Source organism: Macrotis lagotis, chromosome 3 (assembly GCF_037893015.1).
Source record: "Macrotis lagotis isolate mMagLag1 chromosome 3, bilby.v1.9.chrom.fasta, whole genome shotgun sequence".
Classification (NCBI taxonomy): domain Eukaryota; kingdom Metazoa; phylum Chordata; class Mammalia; order Peramelemorphia; family Peramelidae; genus Macrotis; species Macrotis lagotis.
The window spans coordinates 35829701-35852336 of record NC_133660.1 but is presented as its reverse complement, the minus strand read 5'-3'; the positions used below and the strand labels follow the sequence as shown (position 1 = coordinate 35852336).

General features: G+C 36.9%; 1 protein-coding gene across 1 annotated transcript in view; it reads right to left on the bottom strand.

Moving 5' to 3' along the window:
- EREG (epiregulin) overlaps positions 1 to 22045 on the bottom strand; it is a 31365-nt gene extending 9320 nt beyond the window's left edge. The window contains exons 1-2 of the mRNA XM_074228455.1: positions 21971 to 22045; positions 3514 to 3600 (exon numbers count right to left, since the gene is read on the bottom strand). Of these exons, the coding sequence (XP_074084556.1) occupies positions 3514 to 3600; positions 21971 to 22016 (133 nt within the window). The 5' untranslated portion in view covers positions 22017 to 22045. The remainder of the gene's footprint in view (positions 1 to 3513; positions 3601 to 21970) is intronic.
- Between the last annotated feature and the right edge of the window lie 591 nt (positions 22046 to 22636).

Sequence of the window (22636 nt, the reverse complement as noted above, 5' to 3'; positions counted from 1 at the left end):
AATGGCTAAAAAATAGTCTATGTTTTCAAGGAAGGTGACTAGCTTATTTATTAAGTCCTTAGTGTGTTTCCAGCACTGAGGTACTTTTTCAAATATGACTTTATTTGATTCTTCTAACTACTCCAGCAGATAGGTGCTACTGTTGTCTCCCTTTTACAGTTGAAGAAACTGGGTCAGATGGTCACAGTGTCTGAGGTTGAATTTGAACTCAGGTCTTTCTGACACTAGGTCCAGCTTCCTATTATGATGGAGTCACCAAGATGCCTCTTTTTTTTAAAGGAATACATAATGTAATGATGGAGATGACACACAAACAACTACATACAAACAAGATGGTGACAGGATAAACTAGAGATAATAATTGAATATAATAACCCTAAGAAGAAGGTGCTATTATTTTTCCATATTTTGCAGATGAAGCAACTGAAGCCCAGAAATGGAAACAGAATACATGCAGTGGGAAAAGCCCTGGCTCTCCATTCAGAGGTCCCTGGTTCAAATTCTCTTTCTGATGCTTTCCCCTATGGGTCTTTAGTCAAATAACTTAGTATGTCCAATCTAACATCATCCTAGTTTCATCTGAAAAATGGAATTGCTAGATTAGATGATCTCTGGGGTTCCTCTCATTCCCATATCCTATAGTTCTATGAAATTAAATGATGGGTAGCAAGATATGATCCATACTATTTCCACCTACTTTGTGTTAGAATCTGGCTTGCCATCTTCAACCTCTCTCTTTGGATCTGATCTTTGTAAAGTTGACTTCTTTCCTCCTACCTCAGTTTGATTTCCTGGCTCCCAGCCTTGCCAAATTCCAAGCTCTTGCTGCTCACAACTGGGGGGGCCCCTGTATCTGTGGGTATCACCTCTTCCCTCATTATCAGCTTTGTGGCTATTTAATCCTTCAATTTCCTGGCACTTCAGGTTATGACAAGCTCTATGAAACCTGAGAGCCCCAAAGGTGGTAAATGTTGAAAATGGAAATAGGGGAGAGAGGGAGGGAGAGATGGAGAGTCAGAGAGACAGAGACAGAGAGAGACTTACAGAGGGACACATACACACACACACACACACACACACACACACACATACACACAGACACATAGAAAGACACAGAGGAGGGGCAGGGAGGGAGAGACAGAGACAGAGAGAGAGAGACACACAGCGTGGGGTGCGGGGGGGGGAGACAGAGACAGACAGAGAGGCAGAGAGGGAGGGAGGAAGAGGAGGAGAATGTTTTCTAAGAAAAGTCCTGAAACTCCGATATGACATTATACTCTTGTTTGAATTTCTTCTATGATCTAATTTTCCTGCTGAATTGTAGACGTGTCCAATTTTTACTTTTCTACTTTCTTTTCTTATTTCCCAAATCTATTCACCCTCTAAAAATATCATGGGGGGGTGAAAAACTAGGGTTTTTCTTTTTTATTTCACATACACTCATATCTCACTTCTGAAAAATTCTGATTACGTGAGCATGGAAAGTCATCTAACTTCTCAGTACTCTCAGGGAACTCTCTATAAAACTTCAAGTTCAAAAGAAAATGATACCTGTCTTAGTAGAGGGAGTTTCCTCCTCCATAAGTCACCTAAACCTGAAATCACAGGTTCTGGTCTTGTCTAATTTCTTTATTAGAACCATAAAAGTGATTCTATGACCAGATTTGGGGCAGCAGGTGGCAGCTGGGTTAGGGCTTCAATCCTGAACTCAGGAGGACCCAAATTCAAACCCGTCCTCAGGTACTTTCTAGCTGTGTGACACTGGAAAAGTTACTTAACCTTATCTGCCTCAGTTTAGTCATCTTTAAAAACGAACTAGAGAAAGAAATAGCAAACCAACCACTCCAATATCTTTGTCAAGAAAACTCCAAATGACATCACAAAGAGTCAGATATGTCTGAAATGACTGAACAACACAACCATGTTTAAAACTGGTATAGATCATAGACTTAGAGCTAAAAGAGGCTCAGAAAGCATTAAATGAAATCCCTTTATATTACAGGTGAGAGAATGGAGACTCAGAGACCTTTAATTATTTGCTCAAATATTTATACAGATTTATTAGCAAATGATTAGGGTGTTGAATCCAGGTTAGAGATAGAGATAGAGATAGAGATAGAGATAGAGATAGAGATAGAGATAGAGATAGAGATAGAGATAGAGATAGATAGATGCATAGGTATATATATATATATATATATATAAAGATATGTGTGTATATATACTCATACATACATGTAGATATATAAACATGTATGGATATGGATGAATATATACATATATGTGGATAAATATGTATATCTATATATAAATAAAGATATATAGTTTTAAGGGAAAACATTACTAGAGATGAACATATAATTTACAATACTTGTTGGCAAGACTACAGGGCAGTTTTTTCTTTTTTTGTTGTTGTTCAATGATTTTCAGTCACTTCTGACTCTCTGTGACCCTATTTGAGGTTTTCTTGGCAAAGATACTGGAGTGTTTTTTGCCATTTTTTCCCTCCAGCTCATTTTACAAATAACAAAACTGAAGCAAAAAGGATTAAGTGACTTGCCCAGGGTCACAGGCACTTGCCCAGTGTCTGAGGCCAGATTTGACTGCAGGCAGATGAGTTTCTGATTCCTGATTCTAAGCTCTGAACTCTCTCCATTGGTTGCCCCACATAGGTATTAGCATTGATGGATAAGTGAATCGGTTCAGTCATTCTGGAAAGCAATGGAGTAACACAAGAGAGACTCTCAGCTTTATATGAAATCCTTTCCTTCTGTTCCTCAATTAATATGGAAGTGTTTATTTTATTTGGTGTAGTGAACTTTAGAATTAAAAACAAAACATTAAAGTTATAACTAGGATTTCCTTCTCATTGTAATACACAAATATTGTGCTTCCCCTTTGTCCAAGTAATAACACTTGGCCTATACCCCAAAGAGAACATAGAAAGAGGGAACAGACAGACAGACACAAACATTTATAGTAGCTCTTTTTTAGGCTATATGGAAGATATGGGATTGGCTTCTAGTGAGAAGTGGTTAAATGAATTATGGAATATGAACATAAATATATTATTAATGTTCTATAAAAAACAGAGACTATCAGAGGAAATGCAAGATTTCTATGAACTGATGCAGAATTAAGAGAGAGTAGAACTAAGGTAACAATTTATACAATTATAGCAACAATTTAGAGTAAGGTAAGTATGAGAACCTTTAGATCATTGATTATTACAATGATAAACTTTTAGACCAGAAGACTGAAGATAGGACATGCCTCTTACTCCCTGAAGATGACGAAGAGGTAATTTACTTAAAATTTAGGGAGAGACATACATGTTCAGGAATGGATAATGTGAGAATTTACTTTGCATGAGTATTCATGCTTATGGTGAGAGGGGCTTTTTTGGTTTTGCATTGTTTTTTATGGGGGATGAGTTATTTTGGTTCCATAGGGGAAGGATAATGACACAGAAAGATTATAAGTGCATGTAAAATATTTTTCAGGTGACCATACCTAAAGCAGTGCAGTTGTCACTTGATTCTCCAGGGATACACGATGGAATCATAGTTGTATTATGAGCACCTTGCAAAAGGCTCACACCTGTTTTCAAAGAAGAGAAGAAACTTCAACTGATGTTTCAAGTAAAAGAAAATTATTTTAAATACTTATAATTTTCATAGATTTCTCAAGAGTTTTTGGTAATAAATCTATTAGGATCAATAAAATTAATGAAAAGAGGTGTTTGATTCTTTAGCAAAAACATACAATTAATTATATTTCAATAGTTTTATATATTCTTTTGTTAGCTAATATATCATTGCCAAATAATATATTGCCAAAGAGCTTTAAGGTAAATAAATTAAGAAACACAAATGGAAGAGAGTACCACTGATGGGGGGGAGTAGAAGAGGATTGAATTCCTAAATTGTAAGTTTAACTCCAGAAACTCCATTAATTCTACCATAAAAAGAATGCTTAGGACAGTGCTTGCCCTGAAGTAAGAAAAATTCATCTTTATAAGTTCAGATCTGGCCTCAGACATATACTAGCTGTGTGACTTAAATAAGTCACTTAACCCTGTTTGCCTCAGTTTCTTCATCTGTAAAATAGCCTGGAGAAGGAAATGACAAACCACTCCATTATCTTTGCCAAGAAAATACCATAAGGGTTCACAAAGAGTCATACATGAATGAAACTATTCAAAAACAATGAAATGAATGTCTATCTTTAGGAGTTATATTGGAAATTTAAGATGGATACCAACAAAAGACAAAATTTTATCCAAATACTATGTGTATTAGAGGAAGGGACTTAGTATTTATTAAGCTAAGCACTCAGCCAATGTCCCATTTGATCCTCTCAACAGAGTTTCCAGTTAGGTGCTGTTATCTTCTTTTTTGCTGTTGAGGGAACTGAGGCAAACAAGTTAAAAGACTTGCACAGGTTCACACAGCTAGCAAGTGACAGAGGCCATATTTGAACTTGAGACTTCCACTGACAATTGACATGGAAACTAAACCTTAAAAAAACTCTCATATCCTTTTTTAAAGTTCCTTTTCTATTGGTTTACATAATTAAAAAAAATTTAAATCCCATGATCCATAAATGTGAAGAGAAATTCAATGTATAGATTCTTGCATATAGGAAATGTCTAAATAAGGGGTGGAGAATTTTCTTTTCTGCCAAGGGCCATTTGGATAGTTATAATATCATTCACCTGCTCTGGTTAATCAAATAATTAATTAATTCACTCCCTAAAAAGCTCCTAGATTCATTGAATTTTGAGTTCTACCTGTGGCTGCCATGGCAATAACAGAGGGTGGAGTTTTCTTGCCCCTGGTCTAAATAGATACCTTGGATAGAAAAGACTTAAATATTCTATTACTCTGTTCTAGTTTTCTGATATTATGTCTCACCAATCTGGGAATCAGAGAAGGCACTTTATCTAAGTGTACCTCAGAGAAACAGAGGTAGTTACTATTCCCTGACCAGTGGTTTCCACTAGGGTTTGTTTAATCCTGGAGTCTTCTATTCAGAAATATATAAAACCAATGAAGGAAGAACAAGACCTGCAAGAAGATGGCAGGCTCATTCAGTTTGTTGCTTATTTATTTAATGGGGGAGATGGGGAGGGACAGAACCATTTCTGCTAGCTTCTGTAACTAGTTCTACTCCATAGACATAACCACTGGGTAATGGACAAAACAAATGGAAATGGGCAAAATTAAGAACCAAGGAGGTGTTTTTTACTCTAACCATATTTGGAGTCAATGAATTTGGTTAAAATTATGATTGTGTTGCACATGTGTTAGTCATTTAAATATCTGGAAAATAATGTATTTGAATCCAAATTTCACTCAGGTCCCTTGTAAGTCTAAATCCTATGATCTCAACCAGGGCAGGTTCAGATGCTATGATCCCAGAAATCTTAACTGACAGAAGAAAGGTCAGAGATAATCACAAACAAGCAAGACAGGTTGAAAAGCCAGCTCTGTACAAGAGAGATTCTCAGTTTTTTATGCAGTCCTTTCCTTTGGTTCCTCAATGTATTTGCAAGTGCTTAATTTAGTTGGTGTAGGTGAAATTTAGGATCAAAAACAAAACAAATTCAAGTTATAACTAGGATTTCCTTCTCAAGGACTCTGGCTAATTCTCTTTATTTAATGACTCATTCACTGATTTATTTTTTTAGCTGTCTATTTGTGTGTGTTTGTATGTATGAATTTATATATATATAAATTCATACATATATCTACATATATAGATACACACACACACACACACACACACACACACACACACACACACACACACACATATATATATATATATATATACATTTATTTGTGAACAGGGTGTGCTAAGAGTGCCCTCTGCTGTCAGACAGTAAAATCAGTATGACCTCATTCAAGAGGAAACAACTCCCCAACTCCACCCCCCTTCTCCAGTATTCTAGTTAACATTTTTAAAAAATCATGTCTATGGTCTGGTGAATGGATAAATCTCTTTTCCTGAAATGGTGGGTGGGAAGAGCAACTAGGTAGCATAGTAGATAGAGCCCTAACCCTAGAGTCAGGAGAATTTGAGTTCAAATTTAGTCTCAGATACTTGATACTAAACAGTTGTGTGACCTTGGGTAAGTCATTTAACCCCATTGACTCACCAAAAAAAAGGAAGAAAAAGAATGAAATGCCTTGATGACTGTTAAGCTGAATGCTCTGTTTTTCACTCACTAAAACCATATTTAGTGTGTTCAATCTCCTGAATTCATATAGTATTAGAATCAATAGATCACTGGTTTATTCACTATAGTTTTATGCATTTTTTGAACTCCTAAGATTTCAAAGGTGGAAGGAGCCATATAAGCCAACTATGCCAAAATTTTCATTTTTACAAATTAAAAACCTTTTGCTCAGAGTTCTGAAATATTTTGTCCAAAAGTCAGCACAGTTCATAAATAGTCAATAAACAAATTTGGCTGTTTAATTGGAAGACTAAGAAATAAAAGCACATCTTCATCTGCCTTCATCAAATTAAAAATAAAGCTAATGAATTTAAAAATATTGTTAGATGATCTGTATTTCATCCTTGAGTAGGCTAATATTTTCTTATTTATTACTTTCTTGAAGGATAAAATATAGATACACAATCTTTATTCTTGATTTTTATCCTGCGACTCTGATCCATATTGCTTATTGCAAAGGACTATTTTAATTCTCATCTATATCTACTTTTGTTGAATTTCCCAATATGATATTCCCATGGAATTGTACCATCTAGGTTAGCTCATATGGTCACAGGTATTTAAATTAAATGTTTTTAGCTATATTGTTTTCAATTCTCATTTAACCTTCCTAACAAATTATTATTAGTCAAAGAGCCTCAAGTTTTCCCACAAGAAATAGCAAGTCTGTAAAATACACACATACAGAGTATCTAAACCCTATACTTTACAGAAACCAAACACTAGTCTTTCCGTTGTTAATTTTTCCACTGTTGGAAACTTGGTTCCAGTTCATTCAGGCCACAGGTGAAATATTTGTCTTGGTTAATTAAAGAATGTTCAATTTAGGGTGTGCCAGCCTGAGAACTGGGCTTTCCTTACCTGTGGCCCTCCCTTGGAGCCAGTCCAGTGATCAGGGAGATTTCCGTGAGACCTGTCACTGAATTGCTAGAATTGCAGAGGTTTTATTTTTGAATCTAATTTTAATTTTAATTGAATCTAATTTTAAATCATATCAAAGGCTCACTTTGTCAACTGTATTAAGATTGCCATCTTTTGCTTATTTGATTGTAGTTATTTGGAAATGGTCACATGAGGACAGAATTTTTTTCATCTTTGTGACTCTCCTGGTACCCAGAATGGGACATGTAAGGTCCCAGTCTTTGAAGCTGGTAGAAAATGTTGGAGATCATCTGGTTTAACACTGCCATTTTAAAGAGGAGAAAACTTGAGTCCTGGAGAGGTGAAATGAATTTCTGAGGTCATTAAGTGACTAAGTGACTGACCTGGGATTAAAATCTAAGTCTCTTATAGTTCAAATCCAACTCATCTTCCATGACCTCTCCAAGTAGATGCCTAATAAACATGGAACTGAACCAGTTATATTACATTACATAGACACCACAATGCCTTAAACTAAAATTTAATCAATTAAGGGTGGCATAAATGCTTTACCTATGAATTTCCTGAATAGCTCAGTTCCTTTGGATTATGGGAACAAGACAACCATTCTACAGATCAATCATTTACAGTCTGGTAAAGCTTTCAATCCTTTCTTGAAATAGTTGTACTATGACTTTTCTTCCCTAATGGTCTATACAGACTGTGATGTATCACACCAGTCCAGCTTCCTTTGTAGTGGGCTTGGCTAGACCTATTTGATGGGGTCATAGAATCATGGCTTGAGAACTGCAAGAGGCTTCAGAGGTCCTTGAAGCCAAGCCTGAATCCCATTGTGTAGATGAGGAAACTGAGTCTTAGGGAAATTGTGTTGCTTTTCCCAGGAAACACAGGTTATGCCATATACTACAGTGTCTTCTGAAGATGGCTAATAAATAAAAATATTAAATGTATGGATATATCTAAATGTGCATGTATATTTATACCTATAAAGAGAGAGCCTCTACAATATGAAAAAGAAAACTTGCTAGAGATAGTGTAGATGCTTGCCCAGTCTAAGTAAAGTTACTCTTAAGATCTAATTCATTTGAGATGTTCCTTCTCTCCAACCCCCCCCAAAAAAAAACCACATACACACATACTTGATTGTTTCTTTTTCATATAAACTTGGAAAAACTATGATATGGTGAAAGCATACTTGGGGTTCTGAACTTCCCAGAATTCAAAAATCTGATGGGTACACATTTTCAAATGGTTCTACATCAGTGAAAACACAGGTCCAGTAGCAGGAAATGTGGTGGGTGACTCACAACAGACAAGCTACCTCTTCCCTCTGAGTCAGGATTCAACCCACACCCTTGCATAGGTCTAGGGGCCTTGGTGTGTGGGAGGCATGAGTGCCATCCTTTGGAATGGGGGTAAAGCCCTATTACTAAACATTGACTTCCCTGGAGCATTTGCTATGTTAGAAGGTCCTAACCCCATCGCTCACGGGAATTCTGGGGGTCGGAAAAGCCATTCTTAATTGTATATGGTACTCTTTAACTTTGTTCTTAAAAGACACTTTGTGTAGTATAATTACTAAAGGTAATAATACAGGATTGCGTTAAATTAGGTGCAGTTGAAAAATTAATTGTCATCAGGAATAATTGTGATATGGAAGGGAAAGGGTCTTATTTTCCTAATTTAGCCTAAATGAATTTCATCAAAGGACAAAACAAAACAAACACCAAAATGCCACAGTCCTCTGCTGCCTTATTCTGCCCTGGAGATCACCCAGGGTCATCTCAAGGATGATGACCATGGAATGCAAGCTCCTGTAGGTTCTCCCAGGCTTTGTCTGTAGACCCAGAGATGGATTGTATGTTTGTCATCTCAAACCCAGCAATTCAGATTTAGAGAGGTTTGTCATCAGAAAACTAGTTCCTAGATCAATATATTTTGGCCACACCAATTTACAAAGTAATTAAGACAGAGAAGGGTTTCAGTTCTCATAAGTGGATATTCCCTCACCACAGATTCTTCAAATACTCATGTAAGAAACCCAACCCAGCTCAATCAGGTTACAACATCTTCTTTCTTCACACTTTTATTTTCTATGGAGATTAACCAACTTCTGACCTATTGCTAGTTAACAATAATTTTTCCATTGCATTCTATGATTTTAGTATTTGTACAGAACATCCTAAACTTGTTTTTTAATATAACAAAAATAAGGCTAAGTCCTCAATCTATTTATTAAATTTCATTAACAGGTAGGGTCGTTCTTTGCCTACTAAAAACAATGATGAACTCCCTTTCATATTAGTTATAAGTTCTGTTTTCTACTAGCACTTTTCAATTTGCAACATATTTATTTTTATAGAAGAATGCAAATGTAAGAGTTTTTACAAGGCTTTGATTTGGCTATAAATGACTCCTATTCCTACTGTCTGCCAACAAACATATAATTATGTTTCATTAAGAGCTGAATGCAAAAAAATGCCTAAGAAATATTTTAAATTAATCTAGATCTTGATAAGAGTAAGAGGAAATTGCAGATATTTACATTTAAAAATTAAGGCCTGAAATAGTTCTTATTCAAGAACTGCTCTTACATTCAGAGGTAGGATAGGATTATTCTGAATTGGGCCCTTTAGAGGCATTTTGTTTTATTACTGTAATTTTACAGTAATTTATAACATACTCTAGATATATTAAAATCTGGGATTTTTATATTCATAATTTCATGCAATGTTGGGTTCACACAATCAAATAAAACATTAACATATTTTAAAGTGAATCTATATCATAGTTTAGTATGGATTCATGGAAATATAATAATACATTTATAGAGGCATAGTCTTGTATAAAATATACTGTTAAAATGAATATTTAATTGTTTTTGCTGTTGCTATTGAGTTGTTTCAGTTAGGTCTAACTCTTTGTGACCCCATTTGGTTTTTTCTTGGCAAAGATACTGTAGTGACTTGCCATTTCCTTCTCCAAATCATTTTACATATGAGGAACGTAGGCAAATGGGCTTAAATGACTTTCTCATAACTTGTTTGTTAGGTAAGTGTCTGAGGCCAGATTTGAACCCATGAGGGTCAGTCTCTGATTTCAAGCCCAGTGCTCTATCCACCAGACCACCTAACTAGTTTTCTTAGAGTTATTTTTTTCAGTTGGATTATATGGGTCTTTCCCTCCCATCAAACTCTGATTAACTACTAGTTAGGTTCAAGATTAAAAATAGTGTGGCAGAGTGGATAAGGAGCCCAGCTTTGGAATGGTGGGGATAGGTTCAAATTCTTGTGATATGGCAAGTGATATTTGTGATATGGCAAGTCTCAACCCCTCAGAGCCCCCAGGCAAATCTCTAAGAGGATGTTATGGAAGAATGGCTGATTTTCATTGGTAGATGAAATTTTCTTAATGGGAGCATCTACATTGATAAAATCACAGACACAAACACACACACACACACACACACACACATCCCTGATTGAGGGAAAAAAGTAAAAATTTTAAAAAATGGGAAAAAGTAAAAGTAATTCCTGCCCTCAATGGAAGAGCATATGATATGAAATGAAAGAGAATCATTGGAATCATTAAGACCTAGGTTCAAATTCTACTCATAACACATTAGCTTCATGATCAAGGGCAAGTCCCTTAATATCATTTAGTCTTGAGTTCATCATCGATAAAGCAATGGTGATACTTCTTGTTGGGTGCTGCAAATGAGGGAAAGTATGTAAAATACTTTGCAAATGCTAAAGTACTACATAGATTTCAGTTTTATTGCATTCTGCAATTCAGGGTGTCTCAAAAATCTCTGTGCAGTTTTGAGCTTTGATAGCTCAAAACTGCACAGAGACTTTTGGGACAATCCATAAGTAGCATTCAGAGAGGGATGGGGACTGGGACTTGTGATTTCATTGTTACAGGAATTTCTTCTATCAATATCATTGGAAACAGAGATCCAGATTGAGGAAATTCCTTTACCAATGAAGAATTAGGAAACTTCTTCCATCAGTACAGGTCAGTGCCTTCTCTCCAGTTCTCCTGTCTGGGGTACTGAAAAAAATTAGGTGGGTTGACCGTGGTAACCTAGCTTGCATGGTCATCTCCTCGTCTCCAAGGGTACACTTGTTCTAGGTAACATTGCTAGAAACTGAGTCAGGGTTTGAGCTCAAGTTCCCTCCAAAGCTCTATGTACTCTACTTTGATCAGATTCCTGCTTAAAGATTGTTGGTTGGATAAGTATGGAGAATAGTTTGGAAATGGGAGATATTTGATATGGGAGAGAAATAGGAATTCTTTTGAGAGATAAGAAGGGCTTGAATAGAACAATGGCCATATGGATGATGGAAAGAGGACAGATGACAGAGATATGGAAAAAAGACTAAAAAGTACTTGACAATTTGATTGAATTTGGGATTTGAGGCAGTCAGCTCCTTCAAGTCAACAAATCTTTATTAAGTCCCAACTATGTGCAAGGCTACAAGTGTTGGGGCAACCAAGAAAGGCAAAAACAGTCACTGTTCTCAAGGAACTCAGAGTCTAATGCGAGAGACAACATGTAAATAATTATGTACAAATATAGAAAAGATGAATTTCCGGGTGATAATCAACAGAAGAAGACACAAGCATTAGCGGGAGTCTGGAAAAACTTCCTGGAATAAATGAATTAGCTGAAGCGTGAAGGAATACAGGAAAGCCAGGAGAAGAGAATTCCTAGACTGCAGGTCAGCCAGTGAAAATGCATACAGTCAGAAGACAGAAAATCTTGATAGAGGAAGTCAGTGTCACTAGGTCATAGAATATGTGGAGATGAGTAAGGTGTAAAAAGACTAGAAAGGTAGGAGGTCACCAGGAAAAGTAATAGATGACTCTTGGGTTGCTAAATTGGGTGACTGAAAAAACAGTGATGTCCTCAATAAAAATAGGGAAGTTAGGAGATTAGGTTCAAAGAGTTGGTTGTGTAGACTTTGAGATGCCTATGGAATAGCCAGGTAGAACTATCTATTGATGATTTGAGAATGAAGCTCAGGAGAGAAAATATGGCTGATAACTCTGGGATTTGACCCCCCACAAGGCAGGTATGTTCTGCATGATGCCCTTTTTTAAGAAGGGAGAAGGGTACCACTTTGTCACTTCTTCCTCACCTCCAATTCTGCCTACTTCTGGAAGATTGGTACCAGTGGAATATTCTGGGTTTGTATCCCTGGGAATATGAGGTCTTTATATTCTTTTCATTCTTTTCATTGTCTTTCTACTATGACTCAGTCTTTGAATGCTGCTGACAATGATTTTTCTCTCTTAGAAACATACAACTTTAATCAACATTTACAAAGACAATTAATGTATATAAAATAAGAATACTAAAATTGTTTCTCTCTCTCTCTCTCTCTCTCTCTCTCTCTCTCTCTCTCACACACACACACACACACACACACACACACACACACACAAACGAAATCCCTGAAAGTCATTTTTTCTGCTACTTAGAGAAAGCAGTAAATGCATCCATTCATCAAAAACTATGAAGGTATTTTATAGTATGAGATTTCAAGAGATAAGGAAATTATGCCTAAGAATTAATGCAGTGAGGGCAACTGGGTGGCATAGTGAACGGAGCACTAGTCTTGGAGTTGGGAGGAACTGAGTTCGGGTTGGCCTCAGACACTTGCCTGGCTGTGTGACCTTGGGTGGGTCACTTAACTGCATTGTCTTAAATGAATTAAAAAAAAAAACTTTTAAAAAGAATTAATACTGTGAGATCTACATATTCCATAAAGGGTGTAAGGACCAGGTGGTAAAGGCAAAAAGAAATCTAGGTGGAGGGTAGAGGATTAGATTATTTACAAAGCACTTTACATACATTATTTCACAACACTGTGAGCTAAGGGTCAGTATTATCCCATTTTTCACAGCTTCACCGATCATTCAACCAAAGCTCAAATCTCAAATTCAGCTCAAACCATCTATATCTATCTATATCTATATCTATATCTATATCTATATCTATATCTATATCTATATCTATATCTATATCTATATCTATATCTATATCTATATCTATATCTATATCTATATCTATATCTATATCTATATCTATATCTATATCTATATCTATCTATATCATCTATCTATATCTATATCTAATCTATATCTATATGTACATCTACATCTACATCTACATCTACATCTATATCTACATCTACATATAAAATCATTAAAAAGTACACAGTTATTAAGGGACATGTATATATATATATATATATCTTCATCTACTTATATATTAATCTAGATGATATGTAAAAATTTTTTTTAAAGACTTGGATTTCATTATAATTGTTTTTTAATCTTCCTGAGGGCAAGAGATAGAAAACAAGGGTTTAAATTGCTTCTCTGAATTTTCAGTGTCATTTAAATTCTATCTTGGGAAATTCAACAATTTGGGTTTTTTTTTGTTTTGTTTTGCAGTCCTTCTGCATTTCTTTCCTCTAATTTATTCTCCAAACAACTGGCAAATTTATAATCCTAAAGCGCAATAGGGCAACCCCATTCTTCCTATGAAAAAATTCTGTTTCTTCCTATTACCTCTTGGAAAAAATGCAAACTTCTCTCCAATCTTTCATACTGCCTTTTAAACATACTAGACTTTCCCTCACTCCTAATTTCCACACAGTTCTCCTATCAAACTGACCTCCCTCCTTCTCCTGGTGGATCAGATTCCTTCTTTTGACTCTGTGGATTTAGATATGCTGTAATTCATGACTTAAATAACTCCTCTCTAATTTCTCCTTTTGCTGAATTCTACATCCTATCCATCCCATAACATGAGTCGCTAAAAGAAAATAGTGGAAAAAGAGAATGATTGAACAGTTTTATAGATAAAGGCAACCAATCAAAGGAGTCTATTCTCATCCATGTGCCAGGGGACAAAGAACTTTCCATTTTAGGCAATATAGACTTGATCCAAAGGCCCCTCAAGGGCTCCTCCATATTAGAATTGGGCATGCCCAAAGAAACCTGTATTGCACTTACATCTACTTATCTATGTAGGTATTGTTCTTCCCCATAGCAAAATATAAGTTTCTTCAGGCCAGATACTTTCTTTGTGTCTTTGTACCCTCTGGAATGGTCATGTGGTAGAGGTTTATCAAGCTCCCCAAACTTAAATTGGTTGTTATCTGTACTTGGGGAGAAAGAAAATTCCCACAATGGTAAAATCCTTCCTAAACTGACATTAATAGTAGCTTCATTTCTCAGTACAGTTACCTTACCTTCCTCTCAACACATCTCCCATCTAACATCTCCCTAGCCATACTATAATGACCTCATCACCTCTTATGAGGACTATTGCGGCAACTTCATAATTGTGTCCTTCACCAATTCATCCTCAAATTGATCTTCCTATGGTTTAGAGCTGACTCTTCACTTCTGAAAACTCCATGGCAACCCATTGTCTGGTTCAACCCCTCTTTCTGGATGGACTATGTATACTCCCCTTCACTCACCTCAGGTGGAGAATCTGTTCCCCAAGCATAAGATTTTCATTTTTGCCTTCAAGACTTTTCACAAGTTATACCCTACTCATCCTACTCACCCAACTTTGTCTCCTGGGGCAGATCTTCAAGAGAGCTTTCCAGATTATGTACTGCTGCCCTCCCCAATCACTTTCATATTTATTTTGAAAATAATTTGTATTCACTTCTCTGTGAATTCATTATACTCCCCTACTGAATGTCAACTCCCTTGGCACAAGGATTATCTTATTTTTGTATTTATATTATTTGCTCCTGCATAGAGTGAGTCCTTAATAAATGCTTCTTGCTTGTTTGCTTGATGCCACTTACTCCAGGGATGATTATTTAATTGGTGATAATTAGATTTTGTGCTTTTCCATCCTCTGACTATTCTATGGGTCATTGGTATTTCATAAGGAACCTAGTCCAATTTGCTACTTTCCAGTAGTTCTTGAGCATCTTTTTCCCTGGCAAGAGTGGGGTCTATAATTCTGATACTTGCATCATAGGCAAGCTACTGTGTAAAGGCATGTCTCATTGAAGGATTCCATTGAAGTGGGACATGCAGAGATGGGTGGAGGTCTAAAAATTTATCTTAGTACAAAAGTGCTAACAATTTTTGTTGTTGTTCAGTCTTTTTTCAGGTGTGCTAGACTACTTGTGATGCCATTTTGGATTTTCTTGGAAGAGTGGTTTGCTATTTCCTTCTCCCTCTCATTATACAGATGAGGAAACTGAGGTGAATAAGTGACTTGCTCAGGTTCAGTATCATTTTGAACTCAGGAAGAGAATCTTCCTGATTACAGGTCCAGCACTCTCCCCCACCCCATGTCATCTAGCTACCCAGCTAACAATTACCAATATGCTATTTTTGTGCTCATTACTATGACAAGAGGAGAGAGAGCCCTCAGATTAGATCACATGCACTCATCCTCAATTAACTTTAGTTATAGGATAAAAACGTCAGCTTAAGCTAGATTAGACCACAAAGTTTATCTGGGTAACCTCCTTCACATTTTACAGATGGGGAAACTGAGATCTATGGAGGTTAAATGACCTACCTCATGTTGGAGAATTTCTTTAATTTCAAGTACATTCTTAGACATCTACATGAAGCTTAGACATTCATTCTTTGAAAATTGAGGTAAAATGAGTTTGTTACCTAATTCATTCCATTTTCAAAAGTTGTTAATTAGCCTTGGCAGCAACTACAAAAATGTTGGGGAGAAATAATGGAAATAATTTGAAAATAATAATGAATAAAATTCAAAATCCACACCCAAGGAAATAACTGGAAAGGGTCATACTGCCTATCCCTTTCTCTTTTCTTAACCTCCATGGATCTCAGTTTTTTTATTAGTACACTCAAGACTCAATGAGTAAAGCAACTTAAATCTAGATTTGGAAGGTTCATTCCCTGACCTCTGAAAGGTCCAGCCATTAAAGCACATTACCTATAAGCAACTTAGTACGGTGAATTCAAACTGATTTTCCACTGGAATCTCTTCAAATTTTTCCCTCCCACCTATTCTCTAGCTTCTTTAAAGAAATATTATTTATGACTAATTGAATTGTGAGAATTGAAATACATACACTAGAAAAAATAATTGCTAATCCCTATAGCTCAAAGACCCTTGTTTTCTAATATTCTTTTAGATTGGGTCCAATCTAATAACATAGGCAGTAAAAATTCATATAATTTCACATTCATTTGAAATTTGCAGATAAACTATATTATCTGGAATGGGGGAGGGAAGTAGCCTGTGGGATATTAGAATAAATTCAAGACATCAGAATTTTGATTTCAAATAAAATACAATAATTCTGAATCAAAACATTTAGGCTCATTTTTAAGAACGTTTTCAAAGTTGAAGTAAAACATTCAGACACAATAGAGGGATTTTAAAAGTGATAATTAGAATTTTGTGACATTTCATGTTTTTTTTTCTTTCCATCTGAGAAAAGTATTAAGTCTCTATTCAACTGTTATTTCATGCTATAAAAAGTTTGCTAATATTAGAGCTAGTATTATGAAAATCTATAAATGTAAATCAAAGATACAATATGAAATTTTATTCTGGCAACTTGTTCTCTTTTGTGATTATAAAAAAATTGCCACCTAATTAATAAACTTTAGATGAAATTGCTTTTCCTGGGTAAGTTGTATTTATTTTAATTTTTTTAGATTTTTTTTTGCAAGGCAAATGCGGTTAAGTGGCTTGCCCAAGGTCACACAGCTAGGTAATTATTAAATGTCAGAGGTCGGATTTGAACTCAGATACTCCTGACTCCAGGGCCGTTGCTCTATCCACTGCGCCACCTAGCTGCCCCTGTATTTTCAATCATTTCCCTCAGTGCTTCTCAAATAATGTCACTATTACCTCATCAGTATATCATCAATACTAAAATTGTTTGATACTTCCTAAGTAAAGAGATATTTGTGATTATTCTTGCTTTAATGCAAAGTCAACTAATTAAGAAAACATTATTATACACCTAAAGCATACTAAGCATTTCACTATTCACTGAGGAAGAAAGGAAAAAAAAATTGTGCTTGATCCAAAGTTCAGATAAGGAGTCCTTGCTCTCATGGCAGTAAGTGGGGTGGATTACATATACAAATTAATATAATACATGATAAATTAATAAGAGATGTGACAAGGATCTGTTGGGAATAAACTAAATTGAGTTAAAGGTGTGTGAATATTTTAAACCTTCAAATGGTGTTCAAGCTAAGGAAATAATTACTTTAATAAGGAATTTTATGAAATATATTTAGCCAATAAAGGTTTGTATATATATATATATATATATATATATATATATATATGATCAGATATACACACACAAAAATTTATGTAGATATATACAATACAAATTTTATGAGATGTACCTGAGATGTTTATGATATATGAAAGATTATATAGTATTGTATGGTATATATTTTATTAGACAATATCCACTCTACTGAATTCTTTCATTTAAAAAAATAAATCTAAATTTCTCATACTAGTCTTTAGGTCATGATAGTCCTCTCCATTTACCTCTAGGATTATATTTGGGGGTAGATCTTCCTTTGTCTTCTATTAGAATGCCCATTAGAATTTAGATTAATCATATTATAAATAAATTTATATTCTTTATACATATAAATAAACACAAATTCATTGAGATTTATGGCTACAGAAAGTTCTTTATATAGAATTCCTTAAATGGTATTTGGGACTGTACATTTGTATAATTACAGAAAATAAATAAGCTCCCAATGTAAATCAGGATTAAAAGAAATTAAAGTTCTAATTTTGAGACAGATGGCACAATTGAACAGAGAAAGTCCACCTTAGACATTTAATAGCTGTTGTGGTCCTGCGCAAGTCACATAATTACTGTCATTCTCAGTTTCCGTGTCTGTAAAATGGGAATCATTTACAGCAAGTTTGCTTCATAGGATTATTGCCAGAATCAGATGAGATAACATATGAAAAGTTTTGCAAACTTTAAAGCTATATGCATACTAGTATTATTTTATTTTTTCGAAAATGTTTTTCCTTTAGTATGTGCATTTCTGCAAGGTATAATAATATATAACATAAAGGGCAAACATATGTCTTGTTGCTTAATTTTAAGTGAAATCAAGGCCCAGGATCATCCTGTAACAGGACAGCCCAAGGCAGGACCTGCAATGGTCCTCCCATAAGTGGATTAAATTCCTGTGACATAACTACCTTCCTAAATTAATTTGATATTAAAACTAGCCAAAGGCTCAGGTCAGTCTGTTGGGAATGCTTCAAGTTGCAACCACACCCTCTGATCCTAGACATAATTCCAGGGTAAATTGAAGGTGACCAGTTGCATCTTAGAAACAGCATAATTCTGTGGAGAAATTTGGTTTTTGGAAATTAAATGTTTTCTTGTCAGTCTCCTGAATTGCAACTCTCCTCTCTAGCTATGATGAAACTTAAGATAATAAATACTGAAACTTCTCAAGTATACAAAGACTTTCTTCTGATTGATGCTGGAATGAAATCATTTTTTAAAAAAAATAGTTCATGGCAAAACTCTTTTAGCTTAAACAATATTCATTATCTTTGTTCCAACAATAAGAAATGGATTTTAACACTATAAATTTGAGTAAATCTTCTAATAGAAATTGAGAAGTATTTTTCCTCTCATCTCTGGGACAATCACCAAAACACCATTTCTTTGTTCAAACATAGCTGATTTAATCAATTATGGAAGGGATTTCAAATCTTTAAGATCCTATTCTTTTATTTGCTGCTCAAGGAAATGAAAATGTCTTCTCTCTTTTCATTCATGTCCATTGGGACTTTAGGGAAACCATTTGAATTGGATTGATTCACTTCGATTCCAATTTGCACAATGAGGAAATTAAAGTGTATAGAACACACAAATACACACATCCATATGTTTATATTTTCAAAAGCAAACAAAGTAAAATGTGAATATCAAATGAAAAGATTCACTAATTTAAACCTAGGTGCATTCATTTACATCAAATTTCACTTGGCAATGTTCTGTGCATTTTTTCAAGAATAGCATTTGATATAAAGTCAAGGTTATACATGTGTAGCTTATTAGATTGTTTTTGATCATGGGGAGGAGGAGTGGAGGGAGGAATGGAGAAAAACGTAAAACTTAAAACCATGCAAAGAAAATGATAGTTGAAAACTGTCATTGCATATAGTTGGAAAAATAAATAAGATAATTTTTAAAATAATAACATTTGAAAGGAGTTTTCATAGATAACAGCAAAAAAGGTTAATAATGTCTAGAAAAACATGTCCTCCTTTTAAAAAAATATAGTATTCAGTAACTTATTCCAGCATATATATATATAGATTATATATAAAACAAGACCTAAAGAAATGCAATCTCCTTTAGATATTTGAAATTTTTTTTCAACTACTGCTATACTTAGATATAACCCTAAAGACCATTCATACTCAATCATTCCATAATTCTTACATTGATCACATTAAAAACAGAGATAATATTTCTAATTCTTAGTTGGCATTGGCTAAGCCATTGGCAATCAAATTGCTGCAAGTGACTAGAATAAAAAGAACTCATCTTTAAACCAGGTTTTTTTCCAAGAGACTTGGAAGTATCTAAACAAACTGGGAAAACAGAAACTGAAGTGGCTTATTTGGAAACAGGCTTGGGGAGCTGATGAAACAGGTCAACCATAATTAATTAAGTAGTGCAATAAAGTGGTTGAGCACTTTCATGACAACAACAAAAACACGCTATGTAGATAGTAACTAGTTTATTTTTAAGGCTTTAGCCTTTCAGATTTGTATATTAAAGTTTTAGTTGCTGGACAGTCACTTGCAAGGCAATGTTACTTGAGAGAGAATGGTCGTGCCAGGAGTTTTGACTTCTGGGTTAATTTCCTAAATCCATAAAACAATAACAAAAAATTGACAATTGGATATTTTGTTGTATTCTCCCTCAAAAATGGTGACCAATTGAGTTGCTTTGAATTCTTTGTGACCCCATTTGGGGTTTTCTTGGGCAAAGATACTGAAGGTTTGTCCTTTCTCCAACTCATTTTACTGATGAGGAAATTGAGGCAAACTCAAAAACTCGAGTGACTTGCTTAGGGTCACTGGTAAGTAGCTGAGGGTAAATTTGAACTTGGGAAGTCTATCACTCTACTTATTACCACCCTGGTGTTATCCTGGTGATCAAAATACAAGGGGACAAGCTATTTTCCTTTTCTTTTCTTGTCTTTATGACTTGGGATGCAGTAGCAGAAAGTCGGGGTAATTATCATACCTCGTTTCCTCCAGGAAGAATTCCCCCAAACCTAGTTCCTCCCTGAAAGATCTAATTCCAGTCCCTGCCCTTGTAATGTAAATTGGAAATATGCATAGCATGTTTTTCAACTGGTCTACCTACTTCTGAGGCCAAGGTGGCCAAAGGATGATTTAACTGCAGTATGTGGGCTCGGAACCTCAGAGGAATTCTCCAATCTCAGAAAGGAGAGAACAATCTTTCTCCTTTCCAGAAGGAATGTTAGGAAACCCTTCTGCCATCTACTAAGGGTGAATTCAAACCACTCTGTTTTTTTTTCCATATAGGAGCTCTGGGATGAACATCCTTATCCCCCAATCCCCTAATCAATGAGTATTAACTCAGAAAACCATTAGGAAAAAACCCATCTGGAAGTGAAACAGGCTAGGAGCACTTGGCTGGGAGGAGAAGGAAACTGCAGCCACCTGATGCGCCCAGGTGAGGCAGCTCCAAGGAAGCCTCCAGAGAGGAAAGCATGGGGGTGGGAGTTGGAGAGCCTACACACTTCCCTTCTCCTCTCCCCTGCCTAGGAATGCCATTCAGCATTTTACTATCATCCTCTCTGGTAACCAGACAAAGTGGGAAGGCACATTGGACTGACTAATGGTTTTGTCTCTGTCTCTCTCTGTCTCTCTCCCTTTAGGTATGAGAAGGGAAAGCATAGGTCTTATTTTCTTTCTTGGTCCTATTTTCATCTGAAAAAAAAAGTCTCCCTGAGAGGTCGGCAGTGATCAGAAGGTGGAAGCTGACTATTGGGGAGCCCTGGCTTCAGAGCCGACTCTGCCACTTCTATCTGATTGCCTTTTGCCAAATCCTTTCCATTTTCGAAGCTGCACTTTCTCCTTCTTTAAAAACATGGGGTCGGACAAGATCGGTGGTTTTTGTTTGGTTTTTTTTGAAGAGAGTTCAGAAAAGCCCTGAGAGTCCCCGAGGTCAAAGCTGTGTTCACAACAATATTAGGACATTTTGATTACCAATACAGTAAAGAACGATAGATGTAACCCAATACACCATAGTTCTTTGTGAATTCCTCAGGAATTTTCAGGGTGCAAAGGGATCCTGAGAGTTACTGGGTGAGATTAGTGCCAGGGGTTCTGAGAACCACTGGGTTAGATTAGTGCAAAGGAGATTCGGATTAGATGAGTTCCAGGACTCCTGAGAGTCACTTGGTTACATTAGTGCAAAGGGCTCCTGAGTAAAGTTGGGTTACATTAGTGCCAGGGCTCCTGAGAGCCGCTGAGTAAGATGAGTGCAAAGGAGAACTAGGAACGACTGGGTCAGCTTAGTTGCAAAGGGGACCTGGGTTCGGTTGGTGCCAGGGCTCCCGAGAGCCGCCGGGTTCGGTTGGTGCCAGGGCTCCCGAGAGCCGCCGGGTTCGGTTGGTGCCAGGGCTTCCGAGAGCCGCCGGGTTCGGTTAGTGCCAGGGCTCCCGAGAGCCCTGGGTTCTAGTGTGCCCAGCCCAAAGGTGAGTGGCGGCTGCGCGGCGCGGAGCTGGGCAGCCGCGGGGGGACCTTACCCAGGGTGAGCAGCAGGGCGGAGAGGCTGCGGGAGGAGCCGGGCATGGCGGGGAGCGCGGCGGAGCCTGGGCACACTGGCTGACCACGAAGCGGGGACCTGGGCGGGGAGCTGCGGCCGGGCGCGGTGGCGCTGCGAGTCCGAGGAGCGCGGCCGGGCGGGCGCAGGTGTGCGGGCCGAGGCAGCTGGTCCTGTCTGACGAGTGAGGTGGCCCCGGCCAGGGCTTTGTTTTTATAAGTCCAGTGGGAGGGGTCTCGGGCCTGGGGATCGGGGCAGAAACTTCCCAAAATGTCGTAATCGCTTTTGGGGACAGTGGCAGTGCCAGATGGGGGGGGGAGTGGCCCTGGACAGTGCCTTGGCCACTGGCCCTGGCAGCAGGGAAGGCGGCTGTGCCCCTCCCTCTGTCCTCGCCCACCTGGCCCTGGCTAAGGGGAAAACAATCTGCTTCTCCCCTTGGGAGAGCCCACGTGGCCAAGGCTGCCCACATGAGCAGGTCCTTCTCTTCCACTGCCTAGGCCTTGGAAAAGTCCGGAATTCCGCCCCCAGGGAAGTTGCAAAGGACTGAGTTCTTTGGGGAAAAGCGATGACTGGGGAGGAGGAGCCAAGGAAAAAGTGGGTGGGCCCCCCCGGATGTCCGAGTCTTTTGGAGGGGCCAGAAGGTGGGTTC